The sequence below is a fragment of the Ursus arctos genome, unplaced genomic scaffold, assembly GCF_023065955.2.
Source record: "Ursus arctos isolate Adak ecotype North America unplaced genomic scaffold, UrsArc2.0 scaffold_18, whole genome shotgun sequence".
Taxonomy (NCBI): Eukaryota; Metazoa; Chordata; class Mammalia; order Carnivora; family Ursidae; genus Ursus; species Ursus arctos.
In genome coordinates this window covers 9509129-9534443 of record NW_026622852.1, presented here as the reverse complement: position 1 = coordinate 9534443, position 25315 = coordinate 9509129, and the positions used below count along the sequence as shown (strand labels likewise).

Below are 25315 nucleotides of genomic sequence, written 5' to 3'. Positions count from 1 at the left end.
TTTTCCTGGCCTAGGGAGCAGAATCGACCTTCTCAGTGTCCCTCTAGAGTTCACAGCGAGGTGCTTCATTTTCATTCCCCCAGTAGATTTTAGATAGACTAGCAGAAAAGGGGCCAAAGCCCAATGACTGTTGGTCTGTGGGTTTTTACATAATTTTTACATCTGTGGCAGGCTAATGCAGCATAGATAAATTAGGGCTGAGATGAAGCTGTCTTCTCTGCTGGGGCCTTGCTCCAAGTGCTAAACAACAGGTGCACATCTTTATAAATCCCTTTGGTGTGATGGCCACGTAAGGAAGTGTGAACTCTTTTTTTTTTTTTCATAAGACCTACTACCTACTAGGACACGAGGCAAATTACTTCAGATAGACGGGTATATTGTTGTTGTGTTACTAAATTAGCAGAAACACTGCCAATTCGAAAGATGATTTGTTAGTTAAATGAAATGTTTCCTTGTAAAGTTCTCCCAATGACTCAGTTGGTAGTTCCTTAGCTCTGTGCGGGAGAGAGGGTAAAGAACCGCAGTACCACAGGTCCCGAGGTTTCAGTGGCTCTGCTCTTGCCTCCGTATGTTGATTATAAAGGCCACCTGAAGGTAATTTTGTCTCCATTATTTTAGTTGCTTTCCATGATGATAAAAATAACACTACATGCCCATTTCAAACAAAAACTTGGAAGGTGTGGAAAAGCATAATGAAATTTTGAAAAATCACCTATTTACCTCTCAAAAAGGGTCACTGTTAACATTTCAGTATTACAGTAATTTTTCTTCTTTTTTTTTTAAAAATATTTATTTATTTATTTATTTATTTATTTATTTATTTGAGAGAGTGAGTGAAGGAGAGAGAGAGAGAACATGAGCGAGGTGGGGGTTGGAGAGAAAAGGGAGAGGAACAAGCAGACTCTCTGCTGAGCAGGGAGCCCGACGTGGGGCTTCATCCCGCGACTCCAGGATCGTGACCTGAGCCGAAGGCAGACGCTTTACCGACTGAGCCACCCAGGCGCCCCTCTTCTTTCTCCTGATCATAATTTTTTACAGAGTTGCCGATCATGTTGTATGTGCCGTTTTGTTGATTACTTTTGTCATTGAGATTATCAGCTAAAATGTTGATTAAATATTTATTAAATGTTATGAAATTATCACAAATATGTTTTAATCATCAAATAATATTTTATGATGCAAAAAGACATTATTAACCTGTTCTCCCAACATTAAGCATGAAGTCATTCAAAAAAATTTTTTAAGTTAATGCTGTGGTTAACAGTTTTAAGTATAAATCGTGTCCTTAGACTATACTCCATTGAAGGTAGAGAATTCTCCACCCTTGTTGTAGCCTTTTTTGAGAGTAGGTGCTCAGCCTGGTTTTCCAGCTTTTCTGTGAATGTGTTCTATGCTTTCACTACATTGAAATTACAGTTACAGAAGGTACTATGTTTGCTTTTTTTTTTTTTTCCCTTTAAAAAAGCTGTCTACTCTTCCTGAAATGATTTTTCCACTTCTCTTCTTGGCTCCCTCTTCCTCTATCGCAATTCCCTGCCTCATCTGCCTGGTAAACTACTCATCATTTAATGCTCAGTAAAAGCCAGCAGAGCCATCTGGAAAGACTTCTCTGACTTTCTCTGCCATGTGTGCCCTGCCCCCACACCCGTCTGCCAAAACTTTCATCTTTCTTCACCCTCAGCCCCTCGGACATATTCAGGCTGAGATATATGAATTTTCCATTTAACTGGTTAAAAAATGACTTAATGGTGGCAGTTTCACCTGGTTCCTCTTCATACATACACACACCTGTGATATTCTAGCCAAACTGCATTTCTTTCTTGACCATTAGATTGTGTCAGTGCTGGACACATGATAGGTCTTTTGGCGTTTGACTTACTTTTTTTTTTTTTTTAAAGATTTTATTTTATTTATTTGACAGAGAGAGACAGCCAGTGAGAGAGGGAACACAAGCAGGGGGAGTGGGAGAGAAAGACGCAGGCTCCCAGCAGAGGAGCCTGATGCGGGGCTCGATCCCAGAAAGCCAGGATCACTCCCTGAGCCGAAGGCAGACGCTTAACGACTGTGCCACCCAGGCGCCCCCGTTTGACTTACTTTTGAACTGTCTTTTGACGCTTTCAAAATGTCTGCCTGATTCTCTGCTGGAGCACCCAGAACACTAATTATCACATAGGAGCCATTAAATAATATATATTTGTCAAGTGAATGAGGAATAAATGAGCTTTGTGCCAATTTATTTTTTTATAAATATGAATAAATGGGAGGCATCTTATTTTTTTACTGCTCTTAAAGGCTGATTATTTAATTCTAATTCTCTCCACATTAACATCAGTTTTTCTTACGAGCCCTGTTTTCTCATTCTTCAATCATTTGGTTGCTTAGTAATATCATCTCTTGATTTTCCTTGTCATTAAGTGGGTAGACTAATGCCAAGCACAGTACTGTGTAGGTTTGACCAAGGTGTCTTGTGAAAAGAGATGACATCCCTGATCTTTTGTACCCTTGTCTCATCAAAACTCAAACAAAATTACTTCCCTCTTGGCACTTTCAACGTGATGCATGAGAATTACCAAAAGGACCTCTGCAGAACTCTTGTGTCCTCTGGGCAGTGAGCGCTTCTACCTGTGTGCTGTTAGTAACCCAACGGCAGATCGGCTGGTTTGCTGATAAACTGTCTCAGTCTCACATTGTTTTCCTTCTTCCTCTCACTGCTTCCGTTGAGGCCATATTATATCCCGTACACATAGCCCTAAAGAGTAAAAGGAAAACAAAAATAAACACCACTTTTCCCCCATGTCCTGTTGCTATTCTGCTCAAGTCTTGGCTATTATATAACTAGGAAAATACTGAAACGAATGACAAAAATGTGGCTCGTCTTTCTATTTCACCTTCCCAGCTTCTTCTGTTTCTCCTGACTGCGGTGGCATGGTTGATGGTTGGTCATTTAAGGTAGTTAATGTAAATGGGAAGACAATGCAGTTGTAAGGACAAGGGTGCCTTCTGCTCTCCCTGAAGTTGGTCCTAACACTAAACAATTAGGCAGGAAGAATGAAACCATAGCTAGTCAAGCTTCATGCCTCTCACGTGTTCATTTGTGAACTGTCAGACCCTTGTTAGCCCCTTTTGCCCCACCATATGGTGAGAGATAGCTGTCAAGAATTTCACCAGAGGCAACAGATGGGCAAGCATTTTTTCATTATTTTCACGACTATTTCATAGTGATAAAATTGACTTTTACACGTTAGCCAACCTAAGATCCTTTCCTTGCCATTCTGTGCTTGTAGAAGAGGTGTAGGTAGATTTCATCTTAGTATTCTGTATTTTTAAAAAGTCAGGTTTCAGCTGTAGTCGTGTCTTCCAGGTGGTGAGATTGGCCTGGTGCCTTGTTTTGATACCATTACGTTGGTGGTTTCGGATGGAGAAGCTGGCCCTTTTGTGAATGGCTGTTGCTACAATGGGCCTCATCCATCTGTTCCTCTTCATGAGTCCTTTCCAGTGTATGACCTCAACATCACAGTACATCCAGTGGACAACCAATCACCTTCAATCGCAAGAGGTGACAATGTTTTTTTTTCTATTAAAGTTCCCTTATCTCATCTCGTGTCGTATCTGTGGTTTAGTGAAATAATGCATTTGAATTATAGTTAAAACGGAAAACTACCATACAGAATTGCCTGTGAGAATTGCCTCCACACAAATTTGTGGGAAACTCCGTATTTACAAAAGATTACAAGGCAAAAGAATTTATTTGTTTAAAAATGTGGGTAATTCTGTATGGAGAGAGAAGGCAAGTGTGTTTGCGAGTGAGGGAGGGAGGGAGTGTGTGTGTGTGTGTGTGTGTTGGGATGAGGACAACATTGGAATCCTCTGATATTCTGGTTTTATTTCACGTGGGAAAATATCATTTGCCTGCTGGAGAGAGAGTAATTTATTTTATGCATAATAATTTCTATTAGAGCAGAATGAAAATACCAGAGAGACCATTTATATACATTTAACCTTATTTGCTTTTTAGAAAGTCATCGCTTCATAGGCATTATGTATATGTTCTGTCTCTTAGAAAAAAAAATACAAGCATATGTATGGATGTTATTGTAATTTGCAAACTATCTCCCAAGCAATGTTCTGGAAAGGAAGCATTATCCCCGCAGAATAATTAAGCACCAAGGCATGAAAAAATGTTCATTGTGAGCAATTCATAATAGCTCGCAGGCAATTAACGCTCTGACAAACAGAGGTAACAACTGATCTTGAAGAGTACATAAACTACATTTAGTGGCTTATCATTAAAACAGTTTGGCAATTCTTATTTTCATTTGTCACTTCTATAGAGACACGAGGGAAATCAGAGTTCCTTGAGAATGACTAAAGGGCTGTACTAGAGCATTTAGTATTTCTGCTGTCTTTCCATTATTGTCTGGCTTGCTTGTACAAGGAAAAACAATGTAATTCCACAAGTCAAATTAAATTCCACCCATTACCCCTGAATATTTTCACTGTAAGGAGAAATTATGCCAAAGGAAATGAACATCTCCCATGGAAGTATATTTGCATATGGAAGGCTTCTGTGAATTGGAATTGCAATCACTCCCTTTTGTCTTCACTATTCTGATTAGAGGATTTCACGCTAAGTCGTAATTGCGTTGTTATTTGCATGCAGGTACCGTGTTTGCCGTAGATGAGGGTTTCTCTGCAGCCATTACCATTAACCATTTGTCCGCCACTGACCCTGACACTGCAGCAGATGACTTGGAATTTGTTTTGGTTTCTCCTCCCCAGTTTGGCTACCTTGAAAACACACTTCCTTCTGCAGGTTTTGAAAAAAGCAATATGGGCATAAGCATAGGTAAGTCATGGCTTCATGACTGGCGATAAGTCGCCTGTGTCCATGTTTCTGACCGGCCAGATCATGCTTAATGACTGGGTAGGAACTTCAAAAATGTTCAAAGCACTGTGTACACTCAAGGAATTATTATAATAGTGGATACTTTCGAATGTTATTGTTTTTCATTTTAACTTTCTATTTTGAATTGCCCCACATATGGGAGTTTACTTCAAACGAAATGGAAACTTCACTTATAAAAACTATAGGAGTAAATATGGAAGAAAGAATGTTTTAAAAGACCTTCAGATCAACACAGAATACTGTGGTAGAATAAATCTGGTGGGAGTTTATTGGTCTCCTTCTCTCAATCTTTTAGCACTTTTAATAGACATTGGCAGAAAAGATTAGGATATGTAACATGGGTGTAACAGAGAGAGAGCCTGAAATGTTGAAGGTGATGACTTTAATTTTGGAGCCAAAGTGTATCTCAGATGTTTAAATAGCTCTTGTATCTCAGGCAATAACAACTAAAACAAAAACAGACACCAAACTCAGAATTATTCAGATACAACACTTTATTTATTTATTCAAAGATAATGCCTTAGAAATAAATGACCTAAATGATTATTTAAGCACATGTTGGGGTATATCCAGTTTAACTATGAGAGAGGCTGGGTTTAAGATTAGTTGCATTAATAGTGTGACTGATTACATAGAAAAAAAAAAAAAAAAACAAGACCCAACTACATGCTGCCTACAAGAGACTAACTTCAGCTTCAAGGACACACATAGGCTCAAAATGAAGCCATGCAAATGGAAACCAAAAGAGAGAAGGGCTACTTATACTTATAACAGATAAAATAGATTTTAAGTCAAAACTGTAACAAGAGACATAAGTCACTGTAAAATGATAAAGGGGTCAATGTATCAAGAGAATATAACAATTGTAAATTTGTATGCATGCAACATTGGAGCGCCTTAAAATATTAAACATATGCTAACAGATCTGAAGGAAGTAATGGCAACAATGCAATAATAGTAGGGAACTTCGGTACTCCACTTTCAACAGTGGCTAGATCATCTGCCAGAAAATCAACAAGGAAACAGTGGACTTAAACTGTATATAAGACCAAATGAGCCCAGTAGACATATACAGTACATTCCATCCAACAAAAGCAGAATACACATTTTTCTCAGGCATATGTGGAACATTCTCCAGGATAGATCATATGATGCATCACAAAACAAGTCTTAGCAAATTTTAAAAGAATGAAGTCATACCAAGTATCTTTTTTGACCACAATGATATGAAATTAAAATCAATAATAGGAGGAAAAGTAGAAAATTCACAAATATGTGTAAATTAAAATACTCCTAATCAACCAATGGGTCAAAGATGAAATTTTTTAAAAATCCTGAGTTCTTATAACAGGAAATTTTTTTTCCTTTTTTTTCTTTCTTTTTTTATCACATCTATGTGAGAAGATGCATGTTAGCTGAACCTATTGTAATCATTTCATGATATATGTAAATCGGACCATCATGCTCTACACCTTAAATTTACACAGTGATGTATGTCAATTATTTTTAATAAAACTGGAAAAAAATAAAATCTTGCAACAAAAATGGAAACACAACATACCAAAATATCTGAGATGTAGCAAAAGCTGTGCTAAGAAGGCAGTTGGTAGTGATAAGCCCTTCTACTAAAAAGAAAGAAAGAAAGAAAGAAAGAAAGAAAGAAAGAAAGAAAGAAAGAAAGAAAAGAAAAGAAAAGAAAAGAAAAGGGAAGGGAAGGGAAGGGAAGGGAAGGGAAGGGAAGGGAAGAGAAAGGAAAAGAAAAGAAAGGAAAGGAAAGATCTCAAATAAACGACCTAACTTTACAACTCAAGGAACTAGAAAAATAAGAACAAAATAAGCTCAAAGTTAGCAGAAAGAAAGAAACAAAAAGATCATGGTAAAAATAAGTGAAATAGAGATTAGAAAAACAATGGAAAAGATTAATGAAACTACAACATGGTCTTTCAAAAGGATAAATAATTGGCAAACCTTCACCTAGACTTACCATGAAAAAGAGAGGACTCAGGTAAATAAAACTTGAAATGAAAGAAGAGATATTACAACTGATATTACAGATATACAGAGGATCATAAGAGACTACTGTGAACAATTATACATCACCAAATTAGACAGCCTAAAAGAAATGGATAGATTCCTAGAAGCATACAACCTACCAATTTTTTAAAAAAGATTTTATTTATTTATTTGACAGAGATAGAGACAGCCAGCGAGAGAGGGAACACAAGCAGGGGGAGTGGGAGAGGAAGAAGCAGGCTCATAGCGGAGGAGCCTGATGTGGGGCTCTATCCCAGAACGCCGGGATCACACCCTGAGCTGAAGGCAGACGCTTAACGACTGCACCACCCAGGCGCCCCACAACCTACCAATTTTGAATCATGAACTAGAAACCTGAATAGACCAATAACAAGTTAAGGAGATTTAATCAGTAATCCAAAACCTGTAACAAAGAAAAGCCCGGAACCAGATGTCTTTACTGGTTCCATCAAAATTTTAAAGAAGAATTAACCCTATTCTTAAACTCTTGCAAAAAAAAAATCGAATAGGAGGAAAAACTCCCAAACTCATTTTATAAGACCAGAATTACTCTGATAACCAAAGATAGGAAAAGATATATTAAAAAAAACCTACAGACCAATATCCCTGAAGAATATAGATGCAAAAATTCCCCACAAAATATTAACAAACTGAATTCAGTAGCACGTTAAGGGAATCCTACACCATGATCAAAAGGAAATTATACCTGGGATGCAAGGATGCTCAACATATGCAAATCAATAAATGTGATACCCTACATGGATAGAAAGGACAAAAATTCTATGATCATCTCTATAGATACTAAAAAAGCATTTGACAAAATTCAACAGTGTTTTATGATAAAAACTCTCAACAAATTGGGTATAGAAGGAACATACCTCAATATAATAAAGGCCATATATGACAAATTCACAACTGACTTCATACTCGACAGTGAAAGATTAAAAACTTTCTCTCCAAGATGAGGACCAAAACAAGTGTGCCCACTCTTACCATTCCTATTCAACATAGTACTGTAAGTCCCAGCCAGAGTAATTAGGCAAGAAAAAGAAATAAAAGGCATCAAAATAAAAGGAAGAAATAAAATTGGCTCTGTTTATGGGATGATATTATATGTAAAAAATTTTAAAGATGTCACCAAAAAACTGTTAGAACAAGTCAACAAATTAAGTACTTTTAGGATACAAAATCAAAATAAAAAGATCAGTTGTATTTCTATACCCCAATGATGAACTATCTGAAAAAGAAATAAAACAATTTCATTTACAATAGCATCAAAAACAATAAAATACTTAGGAATAAGTTTAACCAAGGAAGTGAAAGATTTATACACCAAAAACTGTAAGACATAGAATTGGTGTCTTGATGGGAGAAATTGAAAAAGACACAAACAAATGGAAAGATATATTCATGAATCAAAAGTGTCAATGTTGTTGTTAATGTTATTAAAATATCAATACTACCCAAAACCGTCTACAGATTCAAGTCAATCACAATCAAAATTCAAATGACATTTTTCACAGAAATAGAACAATCAGTCCTAAAATTTCTATGGAACCACAAAAGATCTTGAATTGCCAAAACAATCTTGAGAAAGCACAAAGCTGGAGTCATCATGTTTTCTGATTTCAAACTATATTACAAAGCTTTAGTAATCAAAACAGTATGGCGTTGACATAAAGACAGGCATATAGATCAAAAGAACAGTATAGTGGGGCGCCTGGGTGGCTCAGTCCGTAAGCGTCTGCCTTTGGCTCAGGGCATGATCCTGGCATTCTGGGATCGAGTCCCGCATCAGGCTCCTTGGTTGGGAGCCTGCTTCTTCCTCTCCCACTCCCCCTGCTTGTGTTCCCTCTCTCACTGGCTGTCTCTCTGTCTATCAAATAAATAAATAAAATCTTTAAAAAAAAAAAAAGAACAGTATAGAGAGCTCAGACGTAAATCTACTCATATGTGGTCATTTAATTTATGACAAAGGAGCCAAGAACATACAATGGGAAAAGGACAATAAATGGTGTTGGGAAAACTGGACAGCCATATGCAAAAGAATGAAAATGGACCACTGACTTAATGCCATGTGAAAAAATGAACTCAAAATAGATTAAAGATTTGAATGCAAAACCCGAGATCATAAAACTCCTAGAAGAAAATATAGGTGGTAAGCTCCTTGACATAAGTCTTGACAAAGGTTTTTTGGATTTGACACCAAAGGCAAAGGCAACAAGTGCAAAAATCAACAAGGTAAGACTATATCAAACGAAAAAACTTCTGCAGAGCAAAAGAAATAATCAACAAACTGGAAAGGTAACCTGCAGAATGGGAGAAAATATTTGTAAACCATATATCTGATAGAGGATTAATACCTGAATTGTGTAAAGTACTGTTACAGCTCAATAGCAAAGGAGCCCAAATAATCTGATTTAAAAAATGGCAGAATACTTGAGTAGACATTTCTCCAAAGAAGATAAACAAATGGCAAACAGGTACATGAAAAGGTGCTCAATATCATTCATCATCAGGAAAATGCCAACCTAAACCACAATGAGGTATCTCTTTCCACCTGTTGGAATAGCTCTTATCAAAAAGACAAGAGAAAACAAATGCTGGTGAGGATGTGAAGAAAATATAACCCTTGTGCACTGTTGGTGGGAATGTGAATTGGCACAGCCACTATGGAGATTCCTCAAAAAATTAAAAGTAGAACTACCATGTGATCCAGCAATTCTACTTCTGGGTATATATCCGAAGGAAATGAAAACAGGATGTCAAAGAAATATCTATACTCCCATGTTCATTGCACCATTATTCACAATAGCCAACACATGGAAACAACCTAAGTGTCCATTGATGGATAAATGGATAAAGTAAATGTGATATAAATACATAATATAGAATATTATTCAGCCATGACAAGAAAGAAATCCTGCCATTTGCAACAACATATATGGACCTTGATGGTATTATGCTAAGTGAAATACATTAGGGAAGCAAAAATACCATATGATCTCACTTACATGTGGAATCTAAGACCATTGAACTCATAGAAACCAAGTAGAATAGTGGTTACCAGGGGCTGATGGGTGGGGGAAATGGAGAGATGTTGGTTGAGGGGTACAAACTTTTAGTTATAAAATGAATAATTTCCAGGAAGTTAAGGTACAGCATGGTGACTATAATTAATACTATATTATTTACATGAAAGTTGATATGAGAGTAGAATTTTAATGTTCTCACTCTAACACCCACAAAATGGTAATCACGTGAGGTGAATAATGTGTTAACTAACCTTACTGTGGTAACATTTTACAATATACATGTATCAAATCGTGACATTGTAAAACTTAAATTTATAATGTGATATGTCAGTTATATCTCAATAAAGCTGGGGGGGGGGAAGATTTACTGCAATAAGGTACACAGTTTGGCCTGTGACTTAATGCTCAACATAGAGCATTTTTCTCTTTTGATTTAAGGCAATGCCAAAATACCAAAACAGCAGGTCACCTAATTCTGCTCAATCCACCTTGTTGCTTGATGTGTATGTCAAGTAGGCAGATGATTGACTGACTCTTGCTTTGCCTTTGTATGAAAGAGATGCTCCCTTTCTTATCCAAGCATGACAAGAACTATTTATATGGGAGCAGTGGTTTTAATCAAGAGAAGGTCTCTCTTACATTCATTCCAACTATATAAAGAACAGTTGTGAAGTCCCTACATATCCTGGTTAGCAGTTATCATGTTCTCCATGCAAACTTTAATCCTTCCTTATGATTTATGGATATCTGTTTTTATGTTGATGGCTGACAGACATTATAGCAGCCCCCGATAGCTGATTCTTAGGTCAACTGCAATGATCTCTTATTTGCTTTTCTGAGAAATAGCTATTGGGTTATGTACTAAGAACCAGTAGCTTGGGGGAAAAAAAGTTTTTCTTATTTATCTGCTCCATGTTGGTGTGCTCTCAGCTTCGTTCCGGTGGAAAGACATGAAGGCTTTGCACATTAACTATGTGCAGGCCAGGCATCTGAGGATGGAACCAGCGGCTGACCAGTTCATAGTGTATGCCACAGATGGGACGCGACGCTCCTTGGAGATACCGTTTTACATTATCATCAACCCCACGAATGATGAAGCTCCTGACTTTGTAGTGCAGAATATTACTGTAAGAAAGATAACGGGATTTTCAGTTTCTTTTTTTTTTTTAATCATTTTCTGATTTTATTTTCACCTAGTTCATTTACATTGATCCAGGTTCACCTAATACATTAAGTTGATAAGGAATGGGGAGAACAGTAACCTATATTATAGAATGCAATTACTTGAAAAATATTATTCTAATAATAATGATAGTAATGATTATAATTGCAAACATATAGAATTGCATGGATATAGGATGGGGTTCTTACTAGGTTTTAGGTAATATTTCCAGTCCTTTATATGTGCTCATGTAAAGGCTTACAAGGCTTTTAGGGTGATGGTATTATTATTGCCTTTTAGTAACTGAAAAAATGAGGCACAGGGAGGTTAACTCGGTGGCCCAAGATCAGAGAGCTTGGAAAGAAGTGCCACATAGGGAATGGTACATAGGGGATTTGCACCCAGGCAGTTTGATTCCATAACATGCCCTCTTAACCTATGCTATAATGACAAGCACTCTTAATTCACATATATAAGGCATCTTTTTATACAGCTATTTTTTAAGATTTATTTATTTTGAGAGAGAGAGAGAGCACATGAGCAGGAGGGGAAGAGGGAGAGGCAGAGAGAGAATCCTCAAGCAGACTCTGAGCTGAGTGCAGAGCCTGCAGGCGGCTTGATCTCACTATCCTGAGATCACGACCTGAGCTGAAACCAAGAGTCAGACACTTAACCGACTGAGCCACCCGGGCACACCTTTATATGGCTATTTCATAAAGATAGATGAAATGAAAAAAATACAATTTAAATCATTCTTTTTATGTAGTTTTAAAACTATTTTTATGTGATGTTTGTTAGTTTTATTTAACAATTCAGATAGTTAAAATGGCCATAATATCACTCCTCAGATAACACCTGTTGTCTTTAAAAATATAATAAAAATATGTAGTTATACAAGTTAGAATATTGAGAAACATACACAATGAAATACGAAATATGACAGTCTCCGTCTTAATAAATAGGTCCCATTTGTATTACTATGTTTGCCATCTTTTTTTCTGACACTTACCAAAGCAAATATTATCTATTTTGAAGCCATTATCTAGCCTTATTTGTCACTGAAAATTATCAAATTCTAAATACAAACGTCTTTATTTGATTTGAATTGCCTACTGACTCTTAATGGGACCTCACAAAGAGATTTAAGAGCCACTCCTGCCCTTTCTCTTCTGTTGGCACATGGGTTTCTCTGGAGAGCACGTCAGTAATTATGAGGGAGAGGAGAAACTCTACAAATGATTCCTTCTATACCTACCTCTATTGTCTTGTATCTATCCAGGGCCGGAGTTTCTGAAATAATTAGGCCACCGGGAAATTGTCCCTTGCTCTTCTCTGAAAGTAATCATGCTTTTAGCTGTGCACTCCTTAGAGAAGCTGTTGAAAAGTAACAGATATGGAGCCCCGTGTGTTACTGGCAGAGCTGGCTTTAAGTTTCAAGAGATTTTTAAAAATAGTCATGTTTATTTTGCTTTCTTGTGGAAAAGTGTATTTATCTTGTAGACAGTCAAGCTTCCATCAAGTTGGGCTGCAACTTGCAAAAACAATGAGGTTTTAGTTTGAGATATTCTAATCCATTTCAAACTGCTCTACTAGTGAGCTTTTGCATTTTGTGTATATTGATCTAAACCTTTTATTTATGATCTCAATAAATGAAATGTGCAAAAAAATCCCCATTTTTTCAATGAAATTTCCCAGTCATGTTGTGAAGTAAATTACCATTTTATAAATGAGAAACGTTGTCCTATAGTGATTCCAGGAGTCCTAAGCTTTATGAAGAAGGGTAATTAGAACATATTTTAGGTTGCTTTATTAAAATTCTTGGAGAAAAAGGCAAGTTACCATCAAAGATGATTTCATAATTATATCATTGCACATTAAATTGTGATGCCATTTTAGTCTTGAATAAGTAAGGCCAGCTACAAGAAAACTGGCATCACTTTAGCCCAAATATCAGAATGGCAAGTGATTCTTCTTCACACAGGTGCAGTAGACGCTAGTGGCAGGAAGCCTCTCTCAGTAAAAGACGCTGAAGAGAAAGGGCGTTTTCACAAATCTAAACCATGTGTATTCTTCAAGGCTGACGTGCCCACTCTGCCATGAAGGCACTCCTCGTCTCCTCCACCCGTTTGTACTTACTGTTTGTCCATATTAGTAGCACTAGATAATTTTCTTCCTTGCATTATAGTTACTGATGGACAGGCCTTCATGGTCTCATCTGACTTTGATTCTTTAGAATATTCGTATTCCCCACAGCATGAGGCCCAATGCACTGCATATTACCAATAAGCATCTGTTCAATGTGTACACTCTGATTATTTAGGTCTTGCTTTGTTTCAAAAGAGGAAACAAATATTTCTTTGTTCTCTTGATTCTTGTGAGAAAAAGATCAAGACAGCTAAGTACCATGTCAAGTTCTAAATGGCTAGATCCTACCTGAGATGAAAAACAGTCAGTCTTTGTGCTTAAAGGATTATGAAACGAAGTTGGGGATGGGGATGGGAGGAGGTAGTTCTGGAAAATTTGAGGCATGAGGATTGAGGAGAGGTGAGGGACCCAGAATTAAAATAAACACTATTATGTATCCAGAAGTATCCTTCTCAATTGTTGTTGATTGCAATTGAAATACAGGTTTTCCTGGGGCACCTGGGTGGCTCAGTTGGTTAAGTGACTGCCTTTGGCTCAGGTCATGATTCTGGAGTCCCATAATCGAGTCCCACATCGGGCTCCCTGCCCAGCAGGGAGTCAGCTTCTCCCTCTGACCCTTCCCCCCTCATGCTCCCTCCCTTTCTCTCAAATAAATAAAATAAAATAAAATAAAAAGAAATATAGGTTTTCCTGCAATAACAAAAATTAGAAACATAAAATACCCCCAGTGCATATAGCAGACATTCGTATCATTTCTAAAGGAGAAACACAAGAACTGTGAAAGCAACACGGCTCAGGAGGTTAAAATAACAGATTAGGATCTGAAGGTGAAGGGTCTACACTTAGTTTTACAGTTGAACTCTGTGAATTCCAGAAAGCAAGCATTCTTTTGATTGCTTTCCCTTGACCTTTGAATTATGGGGGGAAAAGTGTGTGTGTGTGTGTGTACGCGCGCGTGTATCTTTTGTTCTTTAGGGAAATGAATAAACTGCTTTGAAGTCTTCAGAGAAAACCTAAGAGAGATTAATAGATTTATTCTTTTCTTCTAAGCTCATGTTAAACCAGCCATTTCTTTTTAGGACTCATTATACACAAATTTCATAGAAAATTTGCAATAGGATATCTTAAAATTACTTCTTTTAAGTAATTTGCTAAAAGAAAGACAATTTTATTTCTACACAGCTGACTTTCCGACTTGTTTTCACTTAGGTGTGTGAGGGTCAGACGAAAGAACTGGATACCTCCATCATCAGTGCTGCTGATCTGGACGTTCCCAAGGACCCCTTGCTGTTCAGCCTCACTCATAAACCACGCCACGGCCTCCTCATCAGTGGGGTGCTCAGCAAAGACTTTCCTCAGAATAAGCAGCCGGTCAACCCTGGCCAGAAACATGACCTTGTTCAGAACTTCTCCTTGGAACGTCTCAAGAATGGTAGATCATGTTCTTCTATTCATTTATTGCTGTTGATTTAATAATTTAGCCCAGAAAATGCAGGAAGTGAAGAAATGGGATTCAACTACTTTATTCGTTTATCCCTCAAGGGTTTTCTCTGGGCTCTGGATGAATGTAGGGCCTGAAGCCTCAGTTACAGATAGTGGGCAGAGGAAAAAGAAATAATATGTTTTCTTTCACTTTGGGAGCATCACTAAAAATGATTATTTGTGGGGCACCTGGGTGTGGTTTAGTCAGTTAAGTGTCTGACTTTCCATTTTGTCTTAGGTCACGATCTCATGGTTGTGGGATTGAGCTCTGCGTTGGGCTCTGCACCCAGCAGGGAGTCTGCTTGAGATTCTCTGTCTGTTCTCCCCCTGCCCCTCCCCCGGCTCATGCTCTCTCTCTCTCTCTCTCTCTCTCTCTCTCAAATAAATAAATAAATCTTTAAAGAAAATAATATTTGTGATTTTGGGTATTTTAGCTCCAACTTTTTTGATGTCATAATAAAAAAATCTTTTTTAAAACTACTGATATCATGGACCTAAATTTGAAGAGATTTGTCGGCCAAAATTTCTATGTTTGAAACAAATTATTCTCTGTGGAGATAACTTGTTCTTTAAGGATATGACATATGGGAATAGCAGCCTGAATTATTTTTTAATTACTCTTTTAAAAAAATCAATTTTATCCCATTTTCTAAATAAAAACATACTTTCAAATATCAGAGAAAAGGGTAGTTCTCGAATCACTGCCTACTCTCACTCTCCTTCCTGCCTTCACATATGGTTTCCGCAACCTGAACCCCCTCTGCTGGGTTAGCCAACACCGTGCCTTCAGAACCAGGTAACCTCTGACCTCCCGGTGGAGCCTTCCCAACCCCCACCCACCCACCTGGCAGTCTCTAGACCATCCCTTTCCTGTGCTGGTTCCGTCCAGCACTGGTTTAGCATTTTTGCTGCTGTCTACATTTTTCCATTCCCCAACCAGAGTAAGCGCTCTGTCCCAAAGTGTATTTTTCGATAGTTGTGCAGCATCATGTCACGTTTGGGTTTGAAAAGTTAACTCATATATTTCTCAGTTTTTGTCAGTTGCAAAGAATCTCTGGGGCTTAAGTGATGATATTACCAAATCAGTAACCGAGTGTATCAAATAATACAATATGTTGTTACAGTGTTTTTCGTTTCAAATTTAAGACAACGGAAAAGAAATAGTAATTCAAATTTTACTCTCAAGGAAGTCTGTTTATTAATTCGGCTAAATATTATCATTTATTATATTATTAGGTTAAAAAGCATGCATATTGTGTAAAGTTTGCACTATACAATGATTTTGAAGAAAAAAAATGGTTTACATAAATTAATACTTTGGTCAATAACTTGGTAACATTCTCAGAGATGAGATTTTCATCCTCATTTTATTTTTGACTCATTTATGGCTATATTTTTAAAAATCTTTAGTATATTCTCACATACATCCCCCTACCCCAAACATACAGGACTTATAAAACTGCAGCCACATTATGTAATCTGTTTTTTCCTTCTCAACTGTAAGAAACTTCTTACTTTTTTTTTTTTTTAAAGATTTTATTTATTTATTCGACAGAGATAGAGACAGCCAGCGAGAGAGGGAACACAAGCAGGGGGAGTGGGAGAGGAAGAAGCAGGTTCACAGCAGAAGAGCCTGATGTGGGGCTCGATCCCATCACGCCGGGATCATGCCCTGAGCCGAAGGCAGATGCTTAACGACTGTGCCACCCAGGCGCCCCAGAAACTTCTTACTTTTTAAGTGCTGATTGAAAACATGGTTTGCAGTAACTCCAGCTTTTCATTGTATAGGCGTACCGTGCTGTAATTTTATACAACTATCTTCTGTTTTTAAATATGCAGACAGCTTTTCATTTCTTGACATTACAGGTTACACATAAACATATTTTATGTATATTTTTGTAACATAAATCTTAGTCCACATCTCTTAGAATTTTTTTGGTATAAATTTTTATCATGAAATTACTTGGTAAAAAAGGTGAACATTTATAACACTTTTAGGGAAAAAATTGCCATTCCATGATATGCATGAGCGTGCCTATTTTCCTAGTCAAGAATGGGTATTTTTTGAAACTTTTGTGAATTTGGTAGTCAATAGCAGCATCTCATTGTTATCTTAATTTGATATCCTTAAATTATGAGTAAGATTTACCATCCTTTCATGTGTATTGACCGTCTATGTTTCACCTCTTGTAAATTGCTTGATAATGTCCTTTGCTCATTTTTCCACTGATTTATATTAACTTAGACTAAATATGGATATTTCACATTTGTGTCACATGTTAACAGATAAGTTTTTCTCTATTTTATTTGCTTTTTAATTCATGTTCTTAAGTACAGAAATTACAAATTGTAAGTGGTGAAATTTATCATTATTTTTCTTTACATTTTTTTCTTTTGTTTTTGTATTAGGAAGATGTTCTACATTCAGAAATAAGATATTTACTTGTATTTTCTTCCAAATCTTTTAAAACAGTTTTATTGAGATATAATTCACGTGCCATAATATCCACCCCTTTAAAGCCTACCATTCAGAGGTTTTTAGTATGTTCATCATCATGATTAATTTTGGAACACTTTCATTATCCCCAAAAAGAAATACCACACTCATTAGCAGACATTCTTATCCCTTTCTTCCTCAATCCTTGGCGACCAGTAAGCTATTTTTTGTCTCCATAGGTTTGTCTATTCTGACAGTGTAGAATCATATAAATAGAATATATGACCTTTTGTAAATGGTCTCTTATTTAACATAATGTTTTCAAGATTTGCCTGTATTGTAGCATGAGTCAGTACTATGCCATTCCTTGTTATTGCCAAATAATATTCTATTCTTTGGACATATCACATTTATTTAATCCGTTCATGAGTTGATGGATATTTGGGTCACTTCCACTTTTTTTTTGAAAGATTTTATTTATTTATCAGAGAGAAAGAGAGCACAAGCAGGGGAGCAGCAGGCAGAGGGAGAAGCAGGCTCCCCGCTGAGCGGGGAACCCAATGCAGGACTTGATCCCAGGACCCTGGGATCATGACCTGAGCCGAAGGCAGATGCTTAACCGACTGAGCCACCCAGGCGTCCTGTCCTTCCACTTTTGACTGTGGACATTCATGTATACGTTTTTGTATGGATAAATACTTTCATTTCTCTCGGGTCTGTATCTAAGAGTGGAATTGCTGGGTCATATGATGACTCTATGTTTAACATTTTGAGGAACTGCCAAACTGTTTTCCAAAGTAGAGACATCAGTTTACGTTCCTACCAGTAATGTATGAGAGTTCCAATTTCTCTGCATCCTCACCAAAGTTTGTTACTGTCTATCTTTTTACGATAGCCATCCTAGTGGGTGAGAGCTAGTATCTCATTTTGATTTTGATTTCATTTCCCTAATAGCTAACAGTGTTGAGTATCTTTTCATGAGTTCATTGGCTATTTGTCTATGTTCTTACATCTTATTTGGAAAAATGTCTACTCAGACCTTTTGCCAATTTTGTAATTAGGTTGTCATTTATTATTGAGCTATGAGAGTTCTTAATATATTTGGAATACTAGACCCTCCCTTATCAAGTATCTGATTTGTAAATATTTTCTCCAGTTCTGTGAGCTGTTCTTTTACTTCCTTGCTAGTATCATTTGCAGCCCCAAATTTTTAATTTTGATGAGATCTAAATTATCTGCCTTATTTTGTTTTGTTTTGTTGTGGTCACTTGTGCTTTCGGTATCTTATCTAGAAACTGTTGCCTAACTCAAAGTCATAAAAATTTACTCATGTTTTCGGGGCGCCTGGGTGGCACAGCGGTTAAGCGCCTGCCTTCGGCTCAGGGCATGATCCCGGCGTTATGGGATCGAGCCCCACATCAGGCTCCTCTGCTGGGAGCCTGCTCTTCCTCTCCCACTCCCCCTGCTTGTGTTCCCTCTCTCGCTGGCTGTCTCTATCTCTGTCAAATAAATAAATAAAATCTTTAAAAAAAAAATTTACTCATGTTTTCTTCTAACAGTTTTACTAGGTTAGCTCTCACATTTAGGTCTATTATCCATTTTGAGTTAATTTTTGTATATAGTGTGAGGTAGGGATCCACTTCATTCTACTGTGGCTTTTGGGTTGTCCCAGCACTATTTATTGAAAAGACCACTCTTTTCCCATTGAACAGTTTTTGTGCTCTTGAGGAGAATCAGTTGCTTGTAAATGTATGGGTTCCTTTCTAGACTCTTTTCTGTTAGATTAATCTATATGTCTATTCTATGCCAGTTCCACACTGTCTTGATTACTATAGTTTTATAGTAAGTTTTGAAAATGGGAAATGTGAGTCTCCAACTTTGTTCTTTTTCAAGATTGTTTTGGCTATTCTGGGTCTCTTGCATTTTCATATTAATGCTATGTAGTTTTTTAAAAATCAGTTTTATATTTAAGTTTTGCTTCATCTAGAATTTATTTTGGTTATTGGCTTGAGGTAGGTATCTAACTATAATTTTCCCCAAGTAATGAACCAGTGTTCTCATACAGTTTATAAAATAACATATGCTTTTCTCACTGATTTCTAAATAAGATCCTTATCAAATACTTAAATATTTAAATATGAATTTTTAACAAATTAAAAGGGCAGTCTTACTTCATAAAACAGTTTAAATTTACCCTATTGCACTGATGAATGAACTCTTGCTGATACCAGTACCTTGGAAATTTAAAAAGATCATGTGTGTTTTGAAATGGCTTAATCATAAGAAAGATTTATTTTCTCTCTCTTTTTTCTCCCCCTTCTTCCAGGAATGAAGTTGATGTATGTGCATGATGACTCAGAGAGCCTTGCTGATGACTTCACAATCCAGTTGTCGGATGGGAAACATAAGATATTAAAAACCATTTCAGTGGAGATCATCCCAGTTAATGATGAGAAACCAATGCTGAGCAAGTAAGCTACCTGAAAGGAGACCCTTTCAGATATTCGAGAAAGTTCTGAGGTCTGGAAGACTAGGTACAAATGTCATGTGTGTCTTCCAAGGGAGAAACAAGTCCTTGACAGCCCCTGTTTATCACAACTTGTCCCACCTACTCAGGCACCTAGAACTTTTAGTGCAAATGTTATTGTAACATCTCCCTTACAGTTCTTAAATTCACCCTTTAATTATTTGGTTTTCCTCTGAAAGTTCTAGGTAGTTGTAAATACTTAAGAATGTCTGAACCTACCGTATGGAATGAACAGTGTACTGGGTATTTAAACACAGTATACACATGTGAGAGTGCAACAGATGTATAGACTTAACCAAAGTGATCATATTAACAGCAGAAAGTCCTCCCTGTTGATTTGACCAAACTTTTAACTAAGAGTGACTAAGGAAAATGTATAAATGCCATTGCTTTCATCATCTGGGTATTTCATGATCCACCAGTCCTCTGTGTTCCATCGGGTTCAATACTCCCTTGCCACCTGATATCAAAATGATCACTTAAACGGTTGTTTAAAAATTCTGAGCTGATATTAATTGCAGACCATCTTGGTATCTCCCTTTGTAGTTGATCAGTTTGATCATAGGGTACAGAGTCTTTATCAGTTACATTTCTGTTACTCCAGCCCCTTCTCTTAGTACTGGCCACCATACACAACTGTACGAGGGTAAAGCTTGAGGAGGCCCAGCTGTCTGGTGCTGGGCACAGAGAAGTGTCTGCTTCTTCTGATGATAGTTTTTTGGAGGATTACACCTCAGATATCAGTTCCACTAAAAGTCCACAGCAGAACTTTCTGTTTTCTATGATCTAGCTGGGCGGTTGGACTGGAATGACCTTGACTTATAAAAATGAAAATAGGAAGGGTATCCTGGTATTAGGAAACCTCTTTCCGATGACCTCACTGTATCTAAGAGGAAAGGAGGGAGGTGCAAACGGGTGTTTTTTAAGTGCTTACTCTGTGACAGACACAGTATTGGATCTTTTAAAACAGACATTTCCTTAAATCGTCTCCACAATTATGGGAAGTAAGTATTATTATCCTTGCTGAAAAAACTGAGACCAGACAGGTCAAATAATGGGGCAGTCACTCAACTCTGATTTCCTGTTTCTTGCTGCCTTCTTGCTATTTCATCATAGTTTCATCAGCAGAATCACCAAATCCCCTTCAGCTCTGCTTCCAGATCCGTCCTTTTTCTTTTTCTTTTTTTTTCCCTCTCTCTTCTTTGGAGCAGAAGTTATATTCCCTCTACTTTCCTTTCTGTGTGTGTCCTCGGGTCGATCACCTCTTGTCTCTCCCAGAATGTGCTCCATGATTTTCTTTTCTTGCATCTCCAGTCTCTCCCTTCTCCTTCCTTCTGCTAACAAGACACAGGGATATAGTTTGTGGTGAAGAGGGCAGATTTTGGAACCAGATTGCCTTGGTTCAGCCACTAACCAGTTGTGTGGCCTTGAACATGTCACCTCACCTCTCTCTACCTCTTTGTCAACCTCTTTGAAAGTGGGGATAGTAATAGTATCCTCTTCATAGGGTGGTCGTGAGGACTGAATGGATTAAAATACGTGAGAGTGCATGAAAGACTGGCTAGTCCCCAGCAAGTGCTCCTATGTGCTAGTTACGATTGTTACTAGCAGCTATTCTCATCCTAAAACCACAAAGATGACCCAGTTCCTCATTTATTTCAGTGCCAAACTCTTTGGAGGAATAGCTTGCGCTTTGTCCATTTCGGCCCAACCTCCCCCACTTTGTTAAAGCTACTCCCTTAGAAGTTGCCCTTGGCCTTCTGACCGAATTGAGTGGCTCGTCTTCCCTTGCTGGACCTTGTTACAGCATTTGACACCATTTCTTTGGAATTCCTTTTAGATGCTGCAGTAGATACTTTCGGTTCTCTGAGTGATGCTCCCTCAGTCCCCCCGTGACTGTAATTACTCTTGTGGTGGAACACGCCAGGCTCACGGACAGGGTCGCATTACCAGTGCCTCGGTGCGTCGCTCCGCTTGCCGTGTGGCTCAGGGCTTTCTGCGAAATAGCGTGGGCTCATTTGGACTGTGGCAGACACAGCAGAAAACACTCTGATGGTAGCTCTCAACCTAGGGAGCTAGTGCGTAAATAAATGTCCCACATCCCATCCTTCAGAAGCACAATTTGAAGAGTATTCTATATGATTCTTCAAAGGATCCCCAGCAGCACTGAGCTGGTAAAAGCACCTTTGGGGCATTATTCCTTCCGCCCTGTCTCGCTCCTCACTTCTCTCTCTTACTTCCTGGGATCATTTCCCAAATAAATTACCTGCACCACAGTCCTTGTCCCATGGTCCCTTTCAGGGTAACTCAGACTAAGACATACTTTTTTCCCCTTTGGCCTCTCTGATATTGAATTCTGACACTTTTCTTCCTACCAAACTCCTTATCTTCTTCATCACATTGGCTTCCTTCCTGTTTTGATTAATCTATTTCTATTAATGGCACCACTCATCTCCAGAATCAACCAGTCAACTGAGTCGTTAGCCTTCTAGAGTAACGGGATTCATACTCTCTAGGAAAGAGGTGGGCCAAAATCACCTCCTACTGCGAGGGAGGATGTCTGTCCTGGAGAGACAAGAAAGTCACCAAGTAAAAGAGGTTAGAATTGAGGCGTCGGGGCTCTGGCTTGTCAGCAGGAGCATGGAAGGCTATTGGAATGCCAGGTGATGCCACTGAAATGTCCTTTATCTGCATCCTGAGGAAACTTCACCATTTTTTATCAGAAACCAAGCTGTCAAGTTGGACAGCGTTTGGCCATGTGTGGTGACCAAACCAAAAGCTAGAAACACGGGTGGAAAGAAATCCCTCCTCACTTTGGTGAGACCAGGGTAAATGGCTATATCGGCTGGGAGAGGAATAGCATGAGAGGGGACGTGCAAAGCCACAGTAGCAGTTTTTATGGTAGAAGCAGCAGCTGCCCACCCCAGCCCCGTCTTCAGGATGCCAGGGGCTAACCTGGCAGCTGTAGCACTTGGAAAAAATCAATCACTGTGAAGAGAATGCTTGCTACCCGGAACGTTACCAGGGAAAGGGAGGGTAATGTAGAGGGCCATGGATTGCCTGAGAATCACCAAACTCATAATGGTATTTCATAAAGGGTACCAGAACCCCGGTGGCTAAGCCATTTGATCTCTTTAAGTAAGTTTTTATCTGTAAAATTTGGATGATAATACCTTGCTTACTTATGTCACGGGACTGTTGTTGTAGCAAGTGAAATATGGAAATAAAATCATTCTATAAAATAAATTACAACATAAAATGGTGAGTTCAATGCACGGAAACAATCAGTATTTAATTACTTCACACCATCTTCATTTTTGCCGACTAATTGTCTTCTAGGACTTTCATGTGTAAAGTGAAATGAGAGCTTGTTTCATGAGTCTGACTCACCATTTGCAGTACTTTGGATAGGGAATAGCATTCCCGAATTGTTGAAGATTGGGAACTGTAATAGTCATTGTGAATGACCCCTGTGAAAGCAGTGCCTTCCATGTTTCCTATCAACCTAGACATCTTCCTCTTTACAGGAAGGCTGAAATTACAATGAAAATGGGTGAAACTCGTATTATTTCTAGTGCCATTCTTTCAGCCATAGATGAAGACTCACCCAGGGAGAAGATTTACTATTTGTTTGAAAGACTTCCCCAAAATGGGCAGCTTCAACTTAAGGTTAGTGTCTGTTTTACTTTTATTTTTCAAAACTAATGTAGCAGGTATAAATTTTCTTAGTACACAGATTTCTATAACTGAATTTATTCTCTAATAGCCACATTTTGCCCAGAGGTAGAAAATTTGATTCTCTTAGTTTGGGGTAAACTCACACCATGCTAAATTTTCTTACTCAACTCGGGATAAATTCAATCAATATTAAAGTTCTTCATTGTTCCCTCTCCCCTGGGATCATATCTAAATTTTGGGAGAGGGGGTGACTGGGATAAAGCAAGTTGTCTAATTGCTGCTGCGAACCAGGCATCCTTTGAGATATCTTAATTACCCCAGATTTAACAAAATTTTTATTTTTATTTTTTTTTAAAGATTTTATTTATTTATTTGACAGAGAGAGACAGCCAGCAAGAGAGGGAACACAAGCAGGGGGAGAGGGAGAGGAAGAAGCAGGCTCCCAGCAGAGGAGCCTGATGCAGGGATCGATCCCAGAACGCTGGGATCATGCCCTGAGCCAAAGGCAGATGCTTAACAACTGCACCACCCAGGCACCCCTAAAATTTTTAAATAGACTTTGTAGAGCGCTTGTGGTGGCTATTAACAACCTGATTCTGAAGTTTGTATGGAGAGGCAAAGTGCACAAAATAGTGAACAAAAAGAAGAACAGAGTTAAAGGAATAGGACTACCTGGCTTTAGGACTCACTATAAAGCTGCATTAAATCAGGTAGTGTGGGTTTGATGAAAGGACGGATGAATAGATCAGTGGAACAGAATAGATAGCCCAGAAGTAGACCCTCACAAAAATAGAGTCAACTGATCTTTGGCAAAGGAGCAGAGGCAGTACAGTGGAGGAAAGACAGCCTTTTAACAAATGGTGCTCACCAGTCTCATTCAGACTGTGTGCCTGATGCCCGAGGAGTAACCCAACACACATAAGAGATCAGTCACTTGAAAAGGTCCCACGAGTAATCCATCAAAATGTTTGCTTGGATGATGGATGAAGGCTAGCAACAAACCACCACCAGCCATCCCCAATGTGATTATTTGACCGAATGCTGAACTTTAACTGCTGTGTCGACACAGTCCTAGAAAGAACAGCGAGGATGCATTCTGCGCGGAACAGCTCGATTATCTTAGATCGTAGGCACCATAGAGAATCAGAGTGAAGAGCAATCACTGGTTTAAATTAAGGTACAGCTGTGTCCCTATTTCATTTCAAAGAGTAATGAAGCAGAAATGCAGTGAGAGCTGACACATTTGGGTAGCATGGGAAGCGAAGTGTCTGGGGTATGTGAAAATCCAGCTGGGTTCAGGTTGCTGGTGTGGTACCACATAGTTCTCTCCCAGCTCCCTTGGGCTTTGCCATGTCTCTCCAAGACCAGGCACTGGGACCTTAGGACTCCTGGACTTTCTCAAGGGCTCTTGTGTTCTTGTTGACTTGCCTTAGGTTGCCCCCCCTTGAGTCTAGTTCTCATTTTCTTCCTCTCTGGGGGCTCACAAATGATTCCGTCAAGTAAGAGCTGGCATTTGGGAATGCATGTGGGGAATTGCGTGGAGATGATTTACTTACTCAGAAAGGTTACAAAAGAAAAAAAATTAACTAGAATTGCAGGCTGTCCAGTTTAAAACCCGAAAGAGACTGCTTTAAAAACTAAATCTGCAAATAGATGTTAGGATGGAAACACATAATGACCTTAAATATTACAACATAACTAACTTTCACCCAGTGAGCACTGGGGCTGAACATGTGTACAAACATCAGATGAGCAGAAATTTTAAAGAGGAGGAAACTTTATCAAATAGGCCACAGAGAGAAGTGGTAACACAATGAGGGGAGGGGAGGGTGAAGCATTTTTGACAGGAACTGGAGTTTGTGGAATAATGTGTCAAAGGAAAAAAAAACACACCAAGAATTTAAATTTC

General features: G+C 38.3%; 1 protein-coding gene across 1 annotated transcript in view; it reads left to right on the top strand.

The window, feature by feature from the left end:
* Positions 1-25315, top strand: part of FREM1 (FRAS1 related extracellular matrix 1) — a 275149-nt gene that overhangs the window by 192517 nt on the left and 57317 nt on the right. The window contains exons 25-30 of the mRNA XM_057313443.1: positions 3362-3556; positions 4661-4846; positions 10906-11102; positions 14492-14714; positions 19528-19672; positions 23256-23397. Of these exons, the coding sequence (XP_057169426.1) occupies positions 3362-3556; positions 4661-4846; positions 10906-11102; positions 14492-14714; positions 19528-19672; positions 23256-23397 (1088 nt within the window). The remainder of the gene's footprint in view (positions 1-3361; positions 3557-4660; positions 4847-10905; positions 11103-14491; positions 14715-19527; positions 19673-23255; positions 23398-25315) is intronic.